Raw genomic sequence first — 20,791 nt, 5'->3', positions numbered from 1 at the left:
TTCAATATATTCCTTTTCCTAATGAAGTATTTATTTGGTTGTTACCTCTACTCTGTGTTGAATAAGGTGAATCGTGGGTACAATTCCACATGCTTCAGAAAGTATCGAGGTTGTGATTAGACTGCCAGAAGAGAAAGGAGACGTTGCAGATGTTAACCAGTCATTCAGCAGCACGCACCCGACACTGGCAGGGTTGATCTGTACATGCACGTTTGGGAATGTGCTAAGGATGATTTCCTCACTCTGTTGCATGTAGACATAAGATTTTTTTTCTTTTCAGATGCATTTCATTTTGCTATGTAAAGAAATAGACAGATCTGGCCTTTCTTTTTTAATAATGTTTTAGGACCAGGGTACAAAAAAGGTTAATGCATTAATTTTTAAGACAAGCGATAAATGTACTGCAATAAGCACATCCTACATACACAGAATATATTTCTCTATATAATATGAACACAGAGATATAAAATAAGTTATACTTGTCTTGGTTTTTCATCACAGTAGGAGCTCAGCTTATATAAAGTGACAACAGGAATTGGAACAACACGCTGCTCCAAAGCAACAACAAAAACCAGAAGAGTGCCTGCGTGTGTGTGTGTTTGGGAAGCAAAAAAGGAAATAGAGGGATTTCTGCCAAAACCAGGTCTTGAAAACAAAAATTTCATAGAGCATGAAAGAGGGAGGGAAGGTCTCTTGGCTCAGGGTAGAGGTTCTGGAAGGAATCAAGCGTTACTGTGTGGTGAGGAGGAGGATGGGTGAAGGCTGTCAATGTCTTGGCTGTATTTGTGGGGGCACAGGCAGTAAAGCAAGCCCTGCCTACTGCCCCACTGTGTTCTCTGCTCTTATGATGGACCATCTACCTGACAGTGTGGGGTTCTTATCTTTACAGTAAGAATGGGACCTAGTAGCTTTCACTGTGCACGATGAGAGTAGACATATCACTTCACAGGAACGATAAACACCACCATTGTTCAAAGAGAAAACACTATCCACTGGTCGGGAAATGTTCGGTGAGCCTGGGAGTGGTGTTCCTCCCTTCCAACCCACCTGATGTCTGCTTCTAGTGCCCCCTCCTTCTGTTTCCCCTGGGGGGTGGTTCTCTTGGCCATGCCTGCAGAACAAATCTCCCCCAGGATTGAATGGGAGGTAGAGGCGATTGGGAATTCTTAGTGCCTGTCCCACAGCGAACAATGAGGAACTCCAGCTGCCCAGTTCAGAGCTGTTTCAGATTTTATTTATATTTTTTTTCTTTAAGGACAGGGAAATGCTTGTAACAGTGAATCAAAGTTCCTAAAATTCTTAACTCTGGGGTTTAGTATCTAGTATTTTAGTGTGGGCTTATGTTAACTAGGAAGTGCTCTTTAGTTTGGCCAAGAGCTTGGAGACCTGTGGTTTCCTCTTTGCTATCAAGATCTCAGTCTCCCAAAGTTTGCAAGACCCATTGAACAGCAGAAGGTACAGCCAAAGCTCAGGAGTGATACTGGCAGTTAGCAGATTTCTATTAGTGCCTATTCCACTCTCACAAAATGCAGCCCAGGTCAGTTTTTCTTCTACTCCCGCTTATCAGATTCTCCTAGTCTCAACATCCTTTCTTTACCTTCATGTTTACAGACTACACATTAGAAAGCAGGGACATTACACTGGAAGAGTTAATTGCATGTTATCATGAAGAAGGATTGGACTTTTTTGTTCTGCTTTAGGTTTTTTTCTTCATACAGCAAAATAGGTATAAATCCAAAGGTGATCTCACATCTAAAGGTATAATTTAAGTAAACATGTTTTTCTAGATCTTTCTTTCCCCTTCCCTTTCCCTCTCCCCTGTTAACCTTCCTTTCACTCTGTTATTTTCCTTTTGGATGGAGGGAGGAGATGGGAAGGGAGCTCATTTGGCAGCTCGTGACCCTCCAACTTGACTTTAATGAGATGATTCGCCAAGGCAAACTCCTCATCATCCAGCATGCCATCTTTGTCGATGTCAGCCAGTTTCCATATCTTGCCCAGCACCGTGTTGGGCAGCTTAGACCTTACCATCTCCTTCTTTGCATTGGCACCAGTTATTTTACCATCGACAGGCGAGAGTGTGTAGAAGATCTCATCATACATGGGCTTGTCCCTGGCCACCACCCACTCAGCATCATCGATCCCTTCGCCAGCGCCTTCGCCATAGCCATGGCCGAATGGACCATGCAAGGTGCCCTCGAAGGCTCCTCCCTTCACCATCTGGGTTGGCCGCTGCGACTCTTCCTGGCGTACGAGCACCATGAGCTGGGCGATGTCGTTGGCGAGCATGTCTTCCACGGTCTCCAGCAGTTTGCTCTTCAGAGGCTGGAACTTGCTAAAATCCTGGGCTTGCAATTGATCCTGAAAGTGGGACAACATAGCAAAAGGTGAGCAACACGGCCGTGCACAGTGCAGTAACAGTGTAGGGTGGGATGCCTGTCTGCTGTTTGGCTCAAAAAAACTGCTGTTGCAGAAGAGGAGTGGGGAGCACAGCATTCCCTCCTCTGATAGCCCTGCTCAGCATGTGATGGGGTCTCCTGGCTGGCCATCTTTAAGCCCTACAGAAAATGATCTTCTCAGCTTACAAAGGGGGGCTGACATGGTACAGAGAGGGGAAGTGGTTTAGTCAAAGGCCCAGATGATGGCCATATGCACATAAGACGACTCCTTTCTAAGCCACATAGAAGCAATCTCCTTGAAGACCAAATTGTTCAAGGCAAACTGGTTGTGCAGCTCTTGCTACATCCTCCAGCCAGTGCTCTGCGTTCCCTTCCCCTCTGTGCTCTGGGAAGGAGATGCCACTCTGGCAAAAGACTATTTTACTCATCATCATGCAGTGCATCTTTCAGATGCCATAAAGACAGTAGCATGTCTGTAAAGAGGTGAGCATGTCTTTACAGTATGGCTCAGTTTCTGTAATTTTCACACCTAAGCAAAAGCGCTTTGAGCAGGGCCTGCAGATAACTCTCTTCTAAAAACTGCGGAATGACCTAAAGCTTTATCCTTCACGCTCCACTTGTTAAATCCACACTATTTACTTTTATTGGATTGGTATAGTTATTTTTAAACAGTTAAGCACACATTTTAACAAGCAGTGAATGGGATCTTCTATTGGATACACTCCATAGATCTCATTCCCCAGAACTTATGGAAAATGTACTTTTAAAAAAAAAAAGAGTAGATGCTGTATTTTCCATAGGGAGCTAGTAATGACTTCAGCAGCTAGCAATCTCAGAACAGGTTTCTGCTTGGACTGAAGCCACGCAGCAATGTAGCAGTGTCCAGCATTGTTTGAATAAACAATACAAGGCTCTGATCCAAGGTCCTTTGAAGTCTTTGACTTACATGAACACTGGGTCAGGTCTCAGCTCTGCAGAACAGAAAACTGCTTCTCTGCTTAAAATGGAAAAGAGGCTTTAAGTTTTCACGGCCTCCTTTCTCTCTTTCTAGAAACAAGGAGTGAAGTAGAAGACAAAAAAAATACAGCTCTTGATGAGAGGGGCGTATGCAGGCTTTTCAGAATATAGCTTTCCTTTTAATATAAATTAGCAGTATTTTTAGATCTGAAAAATCTGCAAATGGAACCTGGAATTAAAAATAAAGAAAAATAGAGGAAATAATTTGCTGCAAAGTGCTATTCAGGCAAAGATTTGAGAAATGAAGGCAGATGTAGCTTCACATGAGCTCTATGTGCCAGAAGTGTTCATGCCCAAATATAGCCTGCACATATTTCAAGGCCCACTTCAACATGACAACAGGCCTTTCCCACAAGCAACAACAATCAACCTCTGTGTGGCTTCTACGATATTACCTTTTTTTTCCCTGGATGTTTGGTGCTCTGCCAAGATGCCACTGCTTACCTGCATTTTTCTCAGATTAGGGAAGTCTCCTGGTGAGATCTGATGCTCCCGCTCTATCCGGGCATAAATCTCTCCCAAGTTGTTAACAAGCTCTTTCTTTTTATTGTCTTTCCCAAACATTGAGGGCATTTCCTTCTTTAGGGAACTGATGATGTAGGCATGGACCTGAAGGGCATCAAATAATATGGAATGAAGACAACAAGTGTTAAAGAGCATATCAGAAAATTCTTCCCAGCAGAGAATATCTGTGCCTAGGACTCAACCCCATCTTGTTCCATGCTGAAGAACAGGCTCAGCTCCTCGGCCTGCCTGTACCTACTGATTATTGCTTCAGTGCTAAGTGGTGCTCAGCTGTGCGCTCTGGCTGTGCTGAGACAAGGTGAAGACAGCGTATGAGTCCTGGCCATGCAGAGAGTAACATGCATACGCACTTCCTGGAGGGAGTGGTGGTGCTGTGTTGTTTCTGTTTTTTTTTTTTTTCTTCCACTGGGGATGGCTTTCCAGGGAATAGTCCCTTTCCAGTCCAAACTAAACATACAGGTTTTGGACCTCTCTAGACTTTAAAGTTTTAGTACGAATACCAGTCCTTAACTTACGTGACATTCTGGCGCTGTTTGTTTGTTTTTTATGGTGGACCCACGCGTTTTCTCTTAGAAATGAAGACCCTTGCACAGAAAGCTTTTTAGGGATCTTTCGATCTCTTTTCTCAATTGATGTGGGGTTCTTCCCTATATTCTGAGGGGCTTCATTCAACTCATTTCAAATATTCAAAATACGGCAGGCTTATTTGCCATTCTTGTGAGTCTCCACCTCCTCCGCATCCATCTAAGCCAGGTATCTCTCTTGGCTAAGAAAGTTTAAGGCAAAAGACCTAGAACTTACCGATTCCTTTTGTGTGTGATTCTGATATACTGAATTGGTCCTAATTTTCAAGTTGCTACCACAGAGCAACTGCTTTCCAGATCCCTTCAAGTGCTACCTGCTTTGATCTGTGGCTATCTTCCTCACTCTGGCCTGCTGTGATTGACGCACCAAGCAAAGGAGGTGCCTTCTTCCTTGAAGTGCATAGGACTAATATGCTGGGCCTGAATGAAATGGGATGGAAAAACAGTAGGATCCACCAGCTCTGCAAGCCGAACTGGCCAAAACCACTTCCCCATAGCCTGCATACTGCCGACAGCCCAAACTGAATGCTTGGGTGGTTCTATGCCAACACCCACCTTGGCCAGCCGTGCTCGCTTGATGAGATCATTCAGCTTCCTCAGGGCTGCATTGCGTGGCAGGCTCTGGATATCCCTGAACAGGTCCTGCTCCTCTGCCTCAAACAACTTGCGGTTGTCAGGGATTAGCAATGGATGGGACCAGAAGGAGCCAATGTAGACTCTGATGACCTCAGGAGTGTTGACGATCTTTCCCAGGGACCACATGAGGGCACCGTACACCCGCATCAGCTGTTGAGTCTCTATCTGGTCAGCCTTGTTGAGAACAACTCTCATCTTGTCCTCGTGGTTCTTCAGGGCCTTGATGACCTCGGAGAATTCATCAGAGATGTCCAGCTTATGCGCATCAAAAAGGAGAATGATGCGGTCAACCCGCTCTGCAAACCACTCCAGTACAGCGGCAAAGTCATAACCTGCGAAGGGTGGAGGAAAAGCAGAGATGCACATGCATGGGAGTAGAAAAGCCTGCTTGTTGTACCTGAACCATGCCATCTGAGGGTAAGCTGGCAAAGAGGAAGCTTCCACAGTAGATCAGGTAGCTTGATAAAGGAAACACGAAACATCGTTCCTTGTCCCAGAGAAGGTGGAGATGAGGCGCTGTCCTTCACACTGAAACGCCCAAGATGCGCACAGTTAAGGATAGCTCTCATCTTCTCCACATTAAGAGATCACCCAAAGAAGTCTTGAACTTGTGCTACAGAGACGCTTCATTCAAACGCGTATCACGGGGAAACTGCTATATTCAAACAGCTACTGCAGAAGTCTTGCATGTGGCAACAAGGGAGGTCTAGTTTCTGAATTACTGGCCATCAGCATAGCCTACAAAGGCTGTAGAAAGCTGGATAATTGCAGTACTTGCACCCAGACTGGTTTGAAATGCATATCTCTACTGCTTAATAACTCCCAGGTCTTGTCTAGTTGTGCGAGACTAACTTTGTCCCATCCAATTCAAAACCTAGGATGCAAATAACCTGCCTTACCTAAATAATCATCCTGTCATACCTGCTGCATGTGCACAAAGCAAAATGATTTGTGTTTACTTTGCTAAGTACTTGATGCTTAGAAGACAGCACTGCTGTGAACAGCAGAGGTGGACTCAAGCTACGAACAGTGAGTTCAAATTTCACATGCCTCAGAACTAAGGATAATGGATGCATAGTGTTAGACTTGGGTCCATCTCTATGCAATACAGGGCATGATAAATAGTGTGTGTGGAGATGTTTTTAAAACAGCAGCAATGACAGCAACAAAGTTACCTTCTTTCCTAGCTTTGTGGTGTTTTTTCACCTTCTTTAAAGCCTCACTGAGAGACTGGTGCTCTCCCTCTGCTCTGTCAGGCTCTCCCATGCTGTGCAACATTTGGGGTTATTTGTGTTGCCAGAGTGCTGCACTCTGTTAGGAGATATCAGGACGGAGCATATGCTATTTGCATTCAAATCCTGTAACATACTATTTTAATCTCAGCTTTCATGAACAAATATATGATAATTAGTTCAGTGATCTCCCCCCTCCCGCCTTTTTTTCTTTTCTTTTCTTTTTTCTTTCTGCTCTCTCCAAAACCTAGAGGGCAACCAGTGCATCCTAGTCTTTAGATCAGAGCTACAGAAGGGAGCACTGCTGAGCTCTGACCTTGATTTTTGCCATTGGCCTTTTCTCCCTTGTGACTGAGCAAACTGGAGTGAAATCCTGGCTCTCAAGTCAGGAGTAAAGCCTGTGTGAACCTTCTCTTCAGCTGGATAAATTGGTATTAACTGTTTACCACTGAGAAGTTTTACACAACTGCAAAGTATTACTGGGCAGGTTTTGCTTCAATCAATTATAGTTTGCTCCTTACAAGAAAAGGTGGGGCAGGGGGGGAAGCGCTCTTGGATGTGGATGGCTTGCCCTGCTCTCTCCCACGGGATCTACAGAAATCATAGATGGAAGAGATAGATGTTTGTCCCACCAGTGGCTTTCTGCTCACTCAGAACACCAGTACTGCCTCTAGCAGCAGCAAGCGATGCTGGGCCCTGGCTCTTTGCTCAGCTATGTTTGACGCTGAGAACTTCAGAGAATTCAGAACTGGTATTACCTTTGACAGAGACCTGCTGAGTATTCAATATATTATATTGATATCTGTGTATCTTGCCCAGTCCATGTGTCTGACCTCAGTAACAATCACGAGTCAGACCCTCTTACAATTGAAATAAACTTGGTCCGGCTTGCTTTCAGATATTAACAGCCTTTTAACCTTAGATGTTCTCGCTGTAGGGAGCTCGCTTCCACGGGTCTAATTGCGTATCTGCTGTAAAGCTATGCATGCTGTGACTCCTTCCCAAATTGCACTAGGAGGCATGGCAGCAGGACAGAGTCAATGCTGATACCTCATTTCACTTGGACTGGGTTCAGGCTGTAAGCTGTACCCCTGCAAGCAGATAAATGAATTTGCAAACGGGGACCCCCCACCCCCCAACTTTGCTAAACATGGCATGCACACCTGCACCTAATGTTCAGTTCTGCCTGGGCTGTACTGGAAGTCATCTAGCATGGCAGGATAGTTTATTCTTCATATGCAGAGCTACACAGCTTGCTTTTTCACCATGGAATGAGTCAGGGTGACTTTGTTTGGAGATGTTTGTGCACTTAAGCTTGTCAAATCTCATTGACTGGGATGCTTTCTTGTCAAGCTGGCACGCGTTTGAACTGCAACATGACTATGTCTTGCAGCCTCTTTCTTGTGGGGATCAAGGGGAAATGGAGTCGTGCTCTCTAGGGCATCTTGTAATGCTGCAGTGATGTCCTGTCATAGATCGTGTGGATGGTTTCCCTCTGATAGTAGAGGAACAGCCACTGTTAGGCTCCCTGTGTTAATAGGGGCTGGGATGAGGTGGGGAAAGTGTCTGCACCTGACACTCAGACCATCTTTTAGTGATTCAGTAAAAGAGGGATTGATTATTCAAAAAAAAAAAAAAAAGGCAAGAAAGAAGAAAAAAAAAAAAGATGGTATTGTAGTTTTGGTATTAGCTGAGGACTTGGGAGACTGATCTTAGCCCTTTGATCTGCCTGGTTCTCAGGGTTTGTCCAAAAGTATCTTAAGGTGCTTAGCTCTGTTGATTTTTATCATGTGTTGAGCCTGGATCCACAGTAGCACTTAGAGGGTATCTGCTCTGTGAGCCTCTCTTTCCTATTCAAGAACAAAAATGTTGCTCTACCCAACAAGAAAAGGGAATTAATATCTGCTCAGACCTTTTGTATGTTCCCAGCTGCTACAGTAACATACAGCGAGTCTTGAATATCCCTGTGGACTTCATTAAATGTCTAGATTGATTAGCAGACTTTCTTTCCCAGCTTCTTTGCTTGTTCTGAGATATTCTCTTGACAGCTGTCCTGCATATCTCTATTCATGTGCATCCCATGCTGGGACAAAAGCCCAACCCACATATTCCTCTTGTATGTCCCGCTTGCTTTAGCGCTTAAGGGAACATGTGAGACCTCTCCTGTTGGTGCCCAGCTAAGCAAGAACATCTCTGTGTGCAGCTCTTAACAAATGCCGATCACACGTGCATCCTCCTGTACGGAGGTAGTCGGCAGGAAAACCAAGGTGTATGTGTATATATTTTGTTCTTAAGTGACAGAATACTTTAGAAGAGGAAAGAGGAAAATTATTGTGTGCTGTATTGTTGCTTAATGCATAGCATGACATGTGGAAAGGGCAGATGGGACAGACCTCTATTTACATCTATCTACTTGGAGTCACTGACTGTGATGGTGTTTTCTCACACAGACAGGTGCCTAGAGAACTGCCACACAGGTGATTCACAGTGTTGACTTTTTAGTTTTGCTTTTAGCATATAAAAGAGTAGATTGCTACTAAAGCATTTGGATAGCAGGGTGACAGTGTAAAACTCTAAGGACAAGCTACTAATAAAGATGTTTAAAGATAAGGTCTTAAATTTGTATTTTAATGTTTAGTTCAGAGCTTTCATTTTCAGAAGACTTTCCAACAGCATAGAGAACTTGAGATATTTTGCCTGACTCCAGCCAGAGCTGGAGGTGCTCAACACCCGAAAACACATAAAGCTCATTCTGTAACTAAATCTAAACATTATAGCCTCACTTCAGTTCTTCTCCTGCCCCTTTTTTATTTCACAGATGCATAGGGCCTGACTCTACTTTCTTCTGGCAGTTTATTACAGTGTGAGCTTAGACCAAGAACCGATCTTGATCTACAGTCAAATTAGCAGTTTTCGAAGTGTCCCCTTGCTTATTCCACCACAAATGCGTTATGTCTCTTTATGCCCTCTCTTAGTGCTGTAGAGTGTTGCTAAGGCCTCTCTCAAAAGCAGCCAGTTACTATCTCTGACTTGGCAGCATTTCAGTGATGGATGAAGCTATCCACATGAAGGATAGCTTTATTGTGAAGTTACAGGGCATTTGGGAAGCCATCTGCTTGCCAAAGCTGCATAAATGCAAAACTATTATTATAGGGATGTTCAGACAGAAATGTAAAGGGGAGAATTTTCTGTTCAGTAATACCTGGCTGTTTGTGGTTGCACTGGCATTTCTGTTGAAAAGTATGATGTGTATTTAAACATTCTCTAATATCACTGATGCAGCTTCTTTCACAACCTCCAGATAAGGTGAACATGAATAGAAAATGAATCCCAACCATACAGTACTAGGAGAACAAGATGAACGCAACAGTAATTTTCTTCTATCACATGTTTTTTCTTGGGACAGGTTTCCTTCTGACAGCATGAAAAGGACTCAACAGATTTAATACAAAGCTGACAAGTCAGCAGGACTGTCAGTGGATTCAGCCTACAGAGAAAAAATTATCTTCCTGCAGACTCCCCGCCACCTAGACTCCATAAGGCAGACTGGCTTAATGAATACTTGTCTGTGCACTATTGGAATACCTGGCAGCATGCATTTCACTAAGATCTGGCAGGATTATGCAATTACGTTTCTGTCAAGTCAGACCAGGCATGACACAGTCTTTATGCTGACTGTGGGAAGATGGATGATATCTGACCCAGCATAAAATCTGCCTGGCTGTAACATTTTTAAGCCAATTTAAACCAGCAATGAGTCTGCATGTATTGGTTCAGCATTTCTCACCATGTAGTTACACTGGTGGTTGTTTTTTGTTTGGTTGGTTTTTGTCTGATATTAAGCTCACTACTGGATTTCCTGTCTTGTGGAACTGTGGCCACAGCCCTGTGGTAGTAGAGTTCGGGTGGAATGGAAGGGGCGTAATAAGATCAAGAAATGCTGAAAGACCCAAAGCTGCTGCTTTGTACCAGGTATCTCACAGTTTGCTGTCAGTACTGCTTTAAACTGCACTGCTGCTTTTAGGAATTTACCTCTTTCTTGCTGAATTTTAGTCACTTAGATGCTCCCTTTTTGTCCTTCTAAAGCTGGTATTATCCAGAGACTGAAAATTCACTAGATTGCAGCCCTCTATAGGGCAGAGTTTTATGACTGCATCCCTATTTGTCAACTGATAGATTGGCTCTGTGTGTCTGAAGACAGCATCAGAAGAAGATGGGGTAGTTGGCATAGCAAACACTGACCATCTAGAGAGGGAGCAGCTCTTGGAGATGAAATGAGTGCCTATTCCAGGGCGCTAATGACTTGATCTGAATTTTAAAATTGAGTAAGAGGGTTTGGAGGCTTAGTCTAACTGGTCACAGTGACGTCCTGCCTGAAAGCCCTTCAAAGTCTAGGGAAGAAGACTGTGTTACGGCAAAACAAGCAGGCAGCCCACACTGGAGGGGGAGAATGTGCCAGCAAGGGCAGGTGTTACCCGAGTGTGACAGATGGCTGTGAGCAAAGGAGAAGGAAGGTGACATGATGGTCAGGAGAAGAAAATGAGGGGAGGAAGGGAGGGAAAGTGACACATCTCTTTGAGGACACACAAAATGAGTGGGAAGCAGGGTGGGCAGCTGTTGTGAGACCCAGGGAGGGATGGCGCAGTGGAGAGACGAGGGTGCTGGGGAAGAGTATGAGAGATGAAACAGCTGGGACTGGATGGAAGAACAGTGATTTGGGCATGTTTCTCTCAAGGTGAGGAGCTGGTGGTGCCAGCAAGGAGAGGACAGAAGGGAAGATAAAAAGCGAGGGATGGGTATTGGATATACCTCACTGCAGCTTATCTTAAACCATCTTTGTAAAAAGCTGCCATACTCCTCTCTGGAAGTGGCTGCCTTCCAAGGGGATATAAAGAGATTCCTGCAATGTGTATCTGTGGGTGTGTTGGGAAGTAGACAGAAGTCCTTCAGGATGAAAAGATTTCTATGGATGATACGTGTCATAATTTCTAGAGCAGGTCTCAGCTTGCCGATCAGTTCTGCCTTTGCCTATACTTAAAGAAATAATCTGTCCTGGAGCTGCTGATTCACAGCATGAATTCTTCCAGCCAGTGCTCTGCGTTTCTTTCCCCTCGGTACCATAGAACTAATGGAAATATTACGTATGTTTTGGAGACCTAAAGGTTTCCAAAGCAAAGGCAAAAGGACTTAATAAAGCACAGCAAATCTGCCTATGTTCTCAGCTAGGGAAGATGGGCTGGTGTCAGATTTCTAATGCTAACATTTGCATTAACCAGTACCTGGAGTGGCAGACTGTGGCCTCTTGCTTTCATGTTGTTTATTACAAGGGTTTCAGGATTGGGAAGAGACTGGGAGCCTGACAGGGCTCTTGCTTTATGCCAGTGGAAATTGAGTGAAACCTCACTAGACACGTTCCAGTTGGGTGGAGTAAAACTGATGACAGCATTGTCCAGAGCAAAGTTTCCTTATGACAGCCTGTTTAGCTTTTATGTGCACACAGCAGAACTTGTCCCCTCTACTCTTTACACATTTATATCTTCGTAATTTGTGACAGATGGACTGAGTGTTTCCTGGTACTTGGGCCAACCCTCAAAACAATTCCTAGCCAGATTTTGAGACCTCAGAAGGCATCTGAATATAGGCCAAGTTTTCCAGAGAGGTCAGTGCAGAGCAGCGCTGACGCATAGCTGGAATTCCAAGGAAGTTTTTGTCCTGGTTCCGGCTAGGACAGAGTTTACTTTCTTCCCAGTAACTTGGGGTGTGTGCTGTGTTTTGGATTTGGTACGAGAGGAGCACTGATGGCCCAATGATGCTTTGGTGGTTGTTAGGTGGTGCTTGCACCGGGGACTTCTTTCTTCAGCCTCCCATGCTCTGCTAAGTGCAGGGGAAGCTGTGGGGAGGGAGCATAGCCGGGGCAGTTGACCCAGCTGGCCAATGGGGTATTCTATACCATGTGACATCATGCTCAGTATAAAAAATTGGGGGGGACAGGACACTCGCCCCCCATTCACGACACGCAGCCAGTGGTCGGTGAGCAGTTGCATTGTGCATCGCCTGCTTTGTATATTCTGTTGTTGTTATCATTGTTATTATTACTGTTCTACTTTGGTTTATTTCCATTATTAAACTGTTTTTATCTCAACCCATGAGTTTTTCTACTTGTGCCCTCCCAATTCTCTCCCCCATCCTACCGGAGCAGGGGGGTGAGAGAGCGGCTGCTTGGGGGTTAGTTGCCAGCTGGGGTTAAACCACGACAGTTTTGTTTTTTTTTTTCTCTAGTCCAAACACAAACTGAATTCTCCCAGTACACGTATTTTAAACCTGGGGAGAAATCGTGTTTGAAAACCTGGCCTGAAATGGCCATCAGTAACTGATAGCTGCTACCAGTGACTAGGAAACACAGTCCTTCTCCATTGTTACTCAGGATGCTGAAAGAATACATGATGGGCATACACAATGCAAATTGAGATACTCATGGGCATGACTATCTTTCCTTGATGAAACAGATACTTAAGATATTTCTGGAGTGCACAGTGGACAGTAAAATGGCCAAATTGAGCAGTTGTTCTAAAAATCAGACTTGTTAGATCAACTGTTCAAAATCAGACAAAAATTAAGTACTTGGTATATGTTAACAGAAGTGGGGGGCGGGGGGGGAAGCACAGACCTTTCTATCCGTGCAACTATTTAATCTCAGTTCTTTTGCATTATTTTTTTCTCGTCCAGTTCTGGAAATGCAAAACATAGCAGTATTTCCAACCCAAATCATGAGGACAGCACCTCTCCCCTCTCCTCACCTTGAACAAAATCGTGGTTTGGTCTTCCCCAAACCCAAATATAACCTGCAGTTTTTGTTTGCATCCTGCTTTCAGGTCAGAAGAGTTAGGCTTGTGGCTCCACATATTTCTATGAATAAAAAGGGCCAGAACTGTGCAGATTTTATGCTCATTTTTGCGTTGCTCTTAGAGGAAGTGCAGAACTGTGTGACTGTAGGAACCGAGTTTTTCAGTGGAACAGTATGCATTTGTGAGACTGATAAAATCAGGCAAGTTGGCAGAGCAGCTACTGCACTGCAGTAATGGAGGTGAACTGGGAAGTCAAAACTAACCAGTTGCACTTTCACCCTCCCAGGCAGAGCGAAATACAAAGTATAAGCAAACATCACCAGTGGGGAGTATTATAGCAAATGTTTGAAATGCCTTCCTTTTAGAGGCTTTCAGGGTGGATGCTTTCAGCTGTGTATCATGCTGTTGCTAGCACACGTGACAAAACTCTTTGGAAAAAATATTTTCTTGTTGCCATTGTACCCTAAACAACATTGCATGAAGTGGGAGTACATCAATTCCCTTGGTGTTTGCCTTTCCCTTCCAAGCATGGCTATTTCTGACACAGCCAGACTGAGAGCTCTGCACTGCCTAAGACTGTTGCCCATCAGCATTTTTCTTCTCACTGTCAGGCTGGTGAGTGACTAAATATCTCTGATGCTGAAGCTGCTAGTCATTGGGAATTCTTCCTTCCCAGGAGAGACAGCAAGGCTACTGTGTGGTTTCCTTGGTTATGGGAAGCCCGGGCTGCACTGCAGCCAGCAGAATGGAACTGGGTGGAAGGCTGGAAAAAGGCTGGAATAGTCGTATTGGAAAGAAAGCTGATGGGGAATGATGCTGCCAGCCCTTACCTCCTGGCTAGGACCTTGTGCTCACCGCTACTGTGGGAAAGGGAGGTGACATATATAGGGTGAAGATGAAGTAAGTGTTCAGGATATATTCAGGAAGTACTACCCTGAAACAGGGATCAAATACAACTTGGCCAGGGCATCGCTGAACTTGGCAGACTTGGATCTGCTTAGCTCAGGGCATGTGTAGGTCAAGACTGATGGTTAGCAGAGCATGTAAGGCTCAGCCCCCCAGGGATGGCACTGCTACTGAAGCGCATAAATTGCTGTTACCAGGTGGCTCAATTAGCATGGCAAACTGCTTAAGATGATGAATTATGAGGAAGTCCTAACTCCTGCCCTGGCTCTGTTGTATGGCATGACCTGACCTGTGGCCCTCCCCTTTGTCCTCATTTATTTCAGTACAGTCACCCCTTTCTCATCTTCCCTCCCAGCAGGATGGCCTGGGCTCATTATGTGACACCAGAACAGTGTTTTGCAAATGGATGGCATCCATATTATTATCAAATTGTCTAAGCAGCCAAAAGAGTGCTGCTTTGGTAGCACTACCTCCCCTACGGGCATCTCTGCAGCCTGCTGTTGCCTCATGCTCAGCTGGAAACAATAAAAGAAAGGAGAAGAACACAGAGTGAGGGACAAGGCAATGCAATGACTAGTTCTTTACATGTGGACATAGATTCATGCCCCAGTACATGAAAAAGACCAGAAGAAAAATGGCTGTTCTCCAGGCAAGGATAATACAGAAGCAGTGAAGGGCAGGATGCTTTGGGCGATGACATCCTGGGAACACTTCCCACCAGGCCTGTAAATGAAACTTGTATACCCTAGGGGGTCTAGCTACCACACCTGTGACACCACGGGTGCCCGCCATGAAGAAGTGCATGAGTCACAGCAGCTCACTAGGATGAATCACTGCAGGCAGCTCCTTGGCTACACTTTTTACCAGAGCCTGAGAGCAGCAGCAGCTGTGTCAGTGCTGGTGATCTCATTGCATGCCGAGGGGATGTGGACTTCAGCTATAACAGACTGCATCACCCACAACTGCTTGACAGGCCTAAACCTGCAGGTCTGCTACCAGGAAACTTCATGGGCTGCTATGTGGAGGGAAGGTGGCTCTTATGATCATGTAGTGGTGTCCTGGAAGAGAGCCAGCGCAGAGCTCCGTTTCTCAGGATTATACAGCATTGCTTGGAGGAAAGCTTGCTACCCATTTGCAAAGCCCTGCTGCTGGCTACATGAGGCTGACTGCTGCTAGCACTAACACTGGTGCGCTGGTGCTTCCGCATGCTGTCTGTCCATCGGGGAAGGGATTGCGTTATCTGTCATGTTAGTATTTCCAACAGCAACGAGGCAGTGAATTTAATTCAGAGTTGAGTTCAGACAAATTAAAAGCTTCAGAACCTGGTCTTGGCCCCTGAATCATTCCTTTAAACCCAGTTTCCTCACTCCTGCTCTTTGAAACACAGATGCAGTAACAGGAACAGCTATTGCTTTGAAATTCAGGGGTATAAGGTGGCCCTCATGGATTGCTAATCCCATACCATGGGATTCAACACAGATGCAGTAACAGGAACAGCTATTGCTTTGAAATTCAGGGGTATAAGGTGGCCCTCATGGATTGCTAAGCTTTGATACTATGGGATTCTGCTAAGCTGGCACTGTATAGATTCGCTAATGCTCTTGATGTCTAATGGGAAAGGGGACAGACTTGTGATGTTCCCAGTGAGAGGAATTTCCTATTTTTAGAAATGCTGGTTCTCATGGGATGGGCAGGCTGGGAAAGCCTGCTACATCTTTTGCATCTTTACTTTTCCCCTAAAATTTATGACAGAAAGCTGCTTTACTATCCACTCCCTTCCCTGAACTTGCATCATAGGTACCCCAATCTGAGGGTCTTAAAACTTACTACTAGCAAACAATGGGGGTAAGAAGGGCTCCCCTGTTCCCAGCAGTTAAGAAACTTCAAAGTGTCTCTTGGGAAACTTCTGTAAGACTCCCTCAGGTCTTGCTTCATTCCCAAGTGAAATCTGAGCAGGCTGGGAAGGTATAGAAGGGCAGGAGCATTTTGTTGTCAGCAGTTTTTAGCACTGTCTTGTTTTCTGCCTAGAAACCACATTATTGCTCTATCTGCCTCCAAAACCAACTCGCTAATGAGGGCAGCTGGCAGAGGTAAGCTTGGTGGCAAAGGCACCAGCCTCACCACTTTTTCCTGTTCCTCTTCCATGGGAGCCGGGAGGTGAGCACTCCTTTTCAAACACCAGCTTCCTTGAGATAAGCTCAAGCCAATGCCTGGCAGCAGCCCTCCCTAAACATAAGTACCTCAGCACTTTTTTGACTCTTTCTGCTCCCTGGGCTAGATCCCCTACAGACAGAAATTGCTGCAGTTCTGCCAGCTTCAACAAAGCTCTGTTGATCTAAACCAGATGAGGATCTTGTCCTGTAACTATTAAAGGCCATCTGACGTGGCCCATGTGAGCAGTTTCAGGCTGTCCTGGATATAAATGGTGACGTAGTGAGATCCCACCTACCTTGTACTTTTAACTGTTGTGATTACGTCAGTTGACAGCCCCCTTGTCTGGCTGGAGGTGTAGCAAAGCAAATTCCTGGGATGGTAGGGTGAGCAGGAGATGGCTGTGCTCCATCTAGAGTTCTCACCTCCTGGCAAAAGGGTGGAGTGACCACAAACTCTAGTCACAGGGCCAACGCACAAGCACTTAATTGCACTAAGGGCAGAAAAGTTGTCCAGGAAAAACTTGCCCCACATGCTAAGACAGGCCTCCAGGTACAGCGTGTAAAAGCTTAGAGAACTGGGACTCCCTTTTAGCCTTCTCTGCTTATAAGGAACATTCCCTAGGCTGCTCCCAGGTGTTTAGAGAGGCATTATTGGCTCGGGTCAAAGTGCACCAGTGACTTTCCTAACAGTGCACAGCTGTGCATCAGCATGTTCTGCATTGCTAGCATTTACTAGAGTAGCTGCAGGAATGGGACACCAAGGCCCACTGGGAGGCTGATAGAGAAATCCTGCAAAAGGAGGAGCAAGAAGTGCCAGTATGTTTTGCAGGAGGATATTTTTACTACTGGAAAGAGCTGGAAAATAGGAAAAATCTTGCAATATATGTCAAGATTTGAACTGGTGAGGAGATTTGGGAAAGGGGCTATGGAAACTCTTTTTGGGACTTGAAATGGGTCCATTTTGACTCACATACAATGTCTTTTGTTCTTAAAGAAAAAAATAAATTTCCTCCTAAGCAAGTTTTCTTCATGGTGATAGTTCCACAAGAGAACTGGTTGCTTTCAGTGGCGTTTTTTGACTGAAAAATGTCCACACCATGTAATATAAATTTTTGTTTATCTCCACTTTTAAACACTTTCTGCTGAAGGGAGGAATGCTTGCACAGCGTGTTTTTCAACCTTCTGATGAAGGCTTGTGCATTTTGCTACTTTTTGTAGACTGCCTGGAAGGAATTTATGATCCTCTAGCAGTGCAGAGACCCATGTTGGAAAAGCTTAATGTAAGTTTTCAACTAACTCTAGCTGTCCTTTATAGCTTTATTGACACTTCTTTAGCTAAGGTCCCTGTGGTGGAAGATCCCAGTAAAACAAACAAGACCTGGCTCTGTGCAAGGTTGCTGCTCAATTAAAAGAGAAAAGGAAGTTTCCAAGAACAATTGCAATGCAAAGGAACGTTATAAAAGTGGGAAAGGCATTAGTCATCAGAAATCTTATGGGACACAACACTGAAATATGGGAAAGGCCTCAGCACTTTGGGTAGAGCCTGTGCTGCTGAAACTTAATCGTGCATTGTTAATAGGCAGCGTAAATGAGAACTGATCTTCTCAAACCTGAATGCCATGATTACTACTCTTGGCTTTCTTCCAGTGAAATGATGCACAGCTACCAGCTTTGTCTAAGGAACCTGCAAGAAATGTGAGCTATGCCACCACCACTTTACAGAGTAAGAAAAAGCCACAGGTGTTAGGTTTAAAGTATCAAGATGTTGCCCACTTCAGAGGATCAGCCTGAGACACTCAGAAGTTCACTAAGAGACTTTGTGCTATTCATCAATCTGTTCAGTGTCCCCAGGATTTCCAGATTCCTCACTGCAATGAGGAACCTGGGTGCCAATGGCTCTTAAGCTCAATCCAGTCCTGCGCTAGATTTAGGAAGCCTGGACAGTGCAAGAAACCTGCTAGGTCAACTGGAAAAGCCAGGTTTATTGCCACGGGAGCCTTGCCTATGGCTCATCAATAAGTCACTGAAAGCAAGTGTTTCTGCAAAGCAGATAGGTATTAATGGACTCCTTCTGATGGAAATCTGTTACACTGGGAAATACTGGACTGCGACATAGGTACTGCTGACCTTGTCAACAACCTTTCCTGAAAGCATTTAAATTCTTTAGAGCAGATTGCAAATCGAGTCCAAAGGGACATTGGTAAAGTCATGCTCTATCTCTGAGAGACTTCTACTAGTGCTTCTGCCTACAGCTTGTACAGCTTGAGGTGAAACTCATATAGAATCACTTTGGTTTTCACTTCTGTCGTTTGGAAAACTTACCTCTGCTAATTCTCTGTTTTTCTCCAGAAAGGATTCCTGGTGTATCAATGACGCTGATGCTCTCTAACACGGGATTAGGTAGCTGGGCACAAACGAACCTGTGTGAAAAGAAATGTGTTTAAAATAAAAGCAAAAGGTATTTATGACATGCTGAACATCACAGGCAGCATTGGACAAGCCAGGCTCTGATCTCAGTTGGAGCTTGGAGCTACTCTTGATTTAAAGAAATGAGAAAGAAGCCAAAACTGAGCACTTTCTCTGTTTTGCTGCTTCTGGAACATGGGTCTCAGTCATGACCTATGACAGGTTGTTGTTTTTTTTTTTATGTGGCCCCCAAATTGTGAATTGTTAGTGAAAATGTAGAAATCCAAATGTTTTCATTTGCTGTTTAGATTTTAGCAAGAAGAGGTATTTGTTTTTCTTCACTTAAGCATTCCCCTGCAGAGTTCTGAACTCAAGTGAACTGAAATAACGTGTTTAAAAAAAAAAAAAAACACCAATGTTGTAGGATTTTTGTTCTCTTTTAAATCTGATCTTAAACAGAAAGTGTGCTATTCTTGCACCATAGGCAGCATGAGATCTCAAGAGGTTGCTTAGTCTATCCTCCTGCCTCAAGGCAGGATCAACCAGATGTTCGTCTAAGGTGTTCTTCAAATCCATAGCAATGCAGACACACCAACATTTGCTGGGAGTCTGCTCCATTACTTAATTATCCTTACAGCAAAACCTCTTTCTCTTAACGTCTAATCTAAACCTCCCATGCTACAATGCCTTTCAGTCTCAAACACAGTAGACATGGAAAATAATTTCTTTTTCCCTTCTTGTCGCAACGTATACTGTTGTCATCCCGTCCCCCCTCAGTCTTTCCTCTAAAGAAAACAGTTCGTTTTTTTTTCCCCCCCTCTCTCCTTAGTTTCTCTCTAGCTGCCTTTCCAGCTCATCTCTAAACCCCTGAAGACCCCTGCAGCTTTCCTTTTGGGTCCTCTCAAACTGCTCCACATATTTCTTCAGGCATGATGCCCCAAGCTGACGGGGTACTCCAGCTGTGACCTTGCCAGCGGTGAACAGAGTGGATGGATTCCTCCTTATCTCTTACATATGACAGTCCTGTTTACATATCTCAGTAAGATGTTTGCTTTTTTAACAGCAGTATAACATTGTTGACTTACATTCAGTTTGTAATTCATTCCTCCCCCCTCTGCAGCTCCATTTGTGTGGAATTGCTCTTTAGCTAGTTGTTCCCCCTCTTGTATCTATGCAAATCACTGCCTAAGAGTAACTTGTGCTTGTTCTTAGTGGGTTGCAGCTCGTCTATTTCAGTTGCTGGTAACAGCAAAGGACAGTAAAAGCCTATCCACTTAACGTGGCTCCCGGTAGCATTTCATGGATAGCCTTTTTGTGATGGCATTCCAGGCAGCTATAAATATGTGTGTGTATATGTACGTATGCATATTAATAGGGTGGTGTGACATCCAGGCATAAAAAACATGTTACTGTGGGAGGAAGCAGAACCACATAAAGTATGGGGGTTGGCACAAGGGCCACTAGATGCAGTTAAGGCAGACAGAGCCCTGCAGTGCTTTGGTGAGTGGCTAGTTCTGCTGAAGTCCCCGCAGCTATGAACTCCTCCAGGCTATGCTACAACCTCACCCCAATTTTTCTACTTGTATGACTCCAAGAAGATTTTGACAAGAGTGAATCCTCGTGGGTTAGATGAGTGTCTTCTCTCCTAAGCTGTCAGCTATTTCAGACCATATATTACAGCCTCTCTCTCCCACATCCACAGCTTGGTAGGTGGCAACAGGGACCATTTCTGAATGTGTAACACCTCATGTAGAAGAGGAGGGCTGGCCTGATTCTCCTGTTGAGTGCCAGGCACAGCAGCAGAGAACAAGGTTCAGGAGGTCATCTTATTCCCCTTTCCTGCCAGCCCAGGTTTGCTCTCCATTGTTACAGCCCTGAGCATTCCTTCTGGTCTAATATTAAATGGCTCAGGCAAGGGGATTTTCCACCAGTTTCTCTAGGGAAAGTACTCCACAGGAGATTTCAGATATAAGGTCAGAGGCCAGCATGAGTAAGTGCATTCTGGCTCCGTTGGCAAGGTTGTTATGCCTTTCTGCCATCCCAGCAGAACTGCAGGACCTCAGGGAGCATGACCTAATTCTATCCAGG

General features: G+C 44.7%; 1 protein-coding gene across 1 annotated transcript in view; it reads right to left on the bottom strand.

Annotated features, from left to right (window-relative positions):
* Positions 1-318: 318 nt before the first annotated feature.
* Positions 319-20,791, bottom strand: part of EHD3 (EH-domain containing 3) — a 30,747-nt gene continuing 10,274 nt past the window's right edge. Inside the window, exons 3-6 of the mRNA XM_009580665.1 lie at positions 18,620-18,717; positions 5,081-5,493; positions 3,861-4,025; positions 319-2,361 (exon numbers count right to left, since the gene is read on the bottom strand). Coding sequence (XP_009578960.1) covers positions 1,834-2,361; positions 3,861-4,025; positions 5,081-5,493; positions 18,620-18,717 — 1,204 coding nt within the window. The 3' untranslated portion in view covers positions 319-1,833. The remainder of the gene's footprint in view (positions 2,362-3,860; positions 4,026-5,080; positions 5,494-18,619; positions 18,718-20,791) is intronic.

The sequence above is a fragment of the Fulmarus glacialis genome, unplaced genomic scaffold (assembly GCF_000690835.1).
Source record: "Fulmarus glacialis isolate BGI_N327 unplaced genomic scaffold, ASM69083v1 scaffold14336, whole genome shotgun sequence".
NCBI lineage: Eukaryota > Metazoa > Chordata > Aves > Procellariiformes > Procellariidae > Fulmarus > Fulmarus glacialis.
The sequence above is the reverse complement of the archived record's forward strand: the minus strand, read 5'-3'. Positions and strand labels throughout refer to the sequence as shown.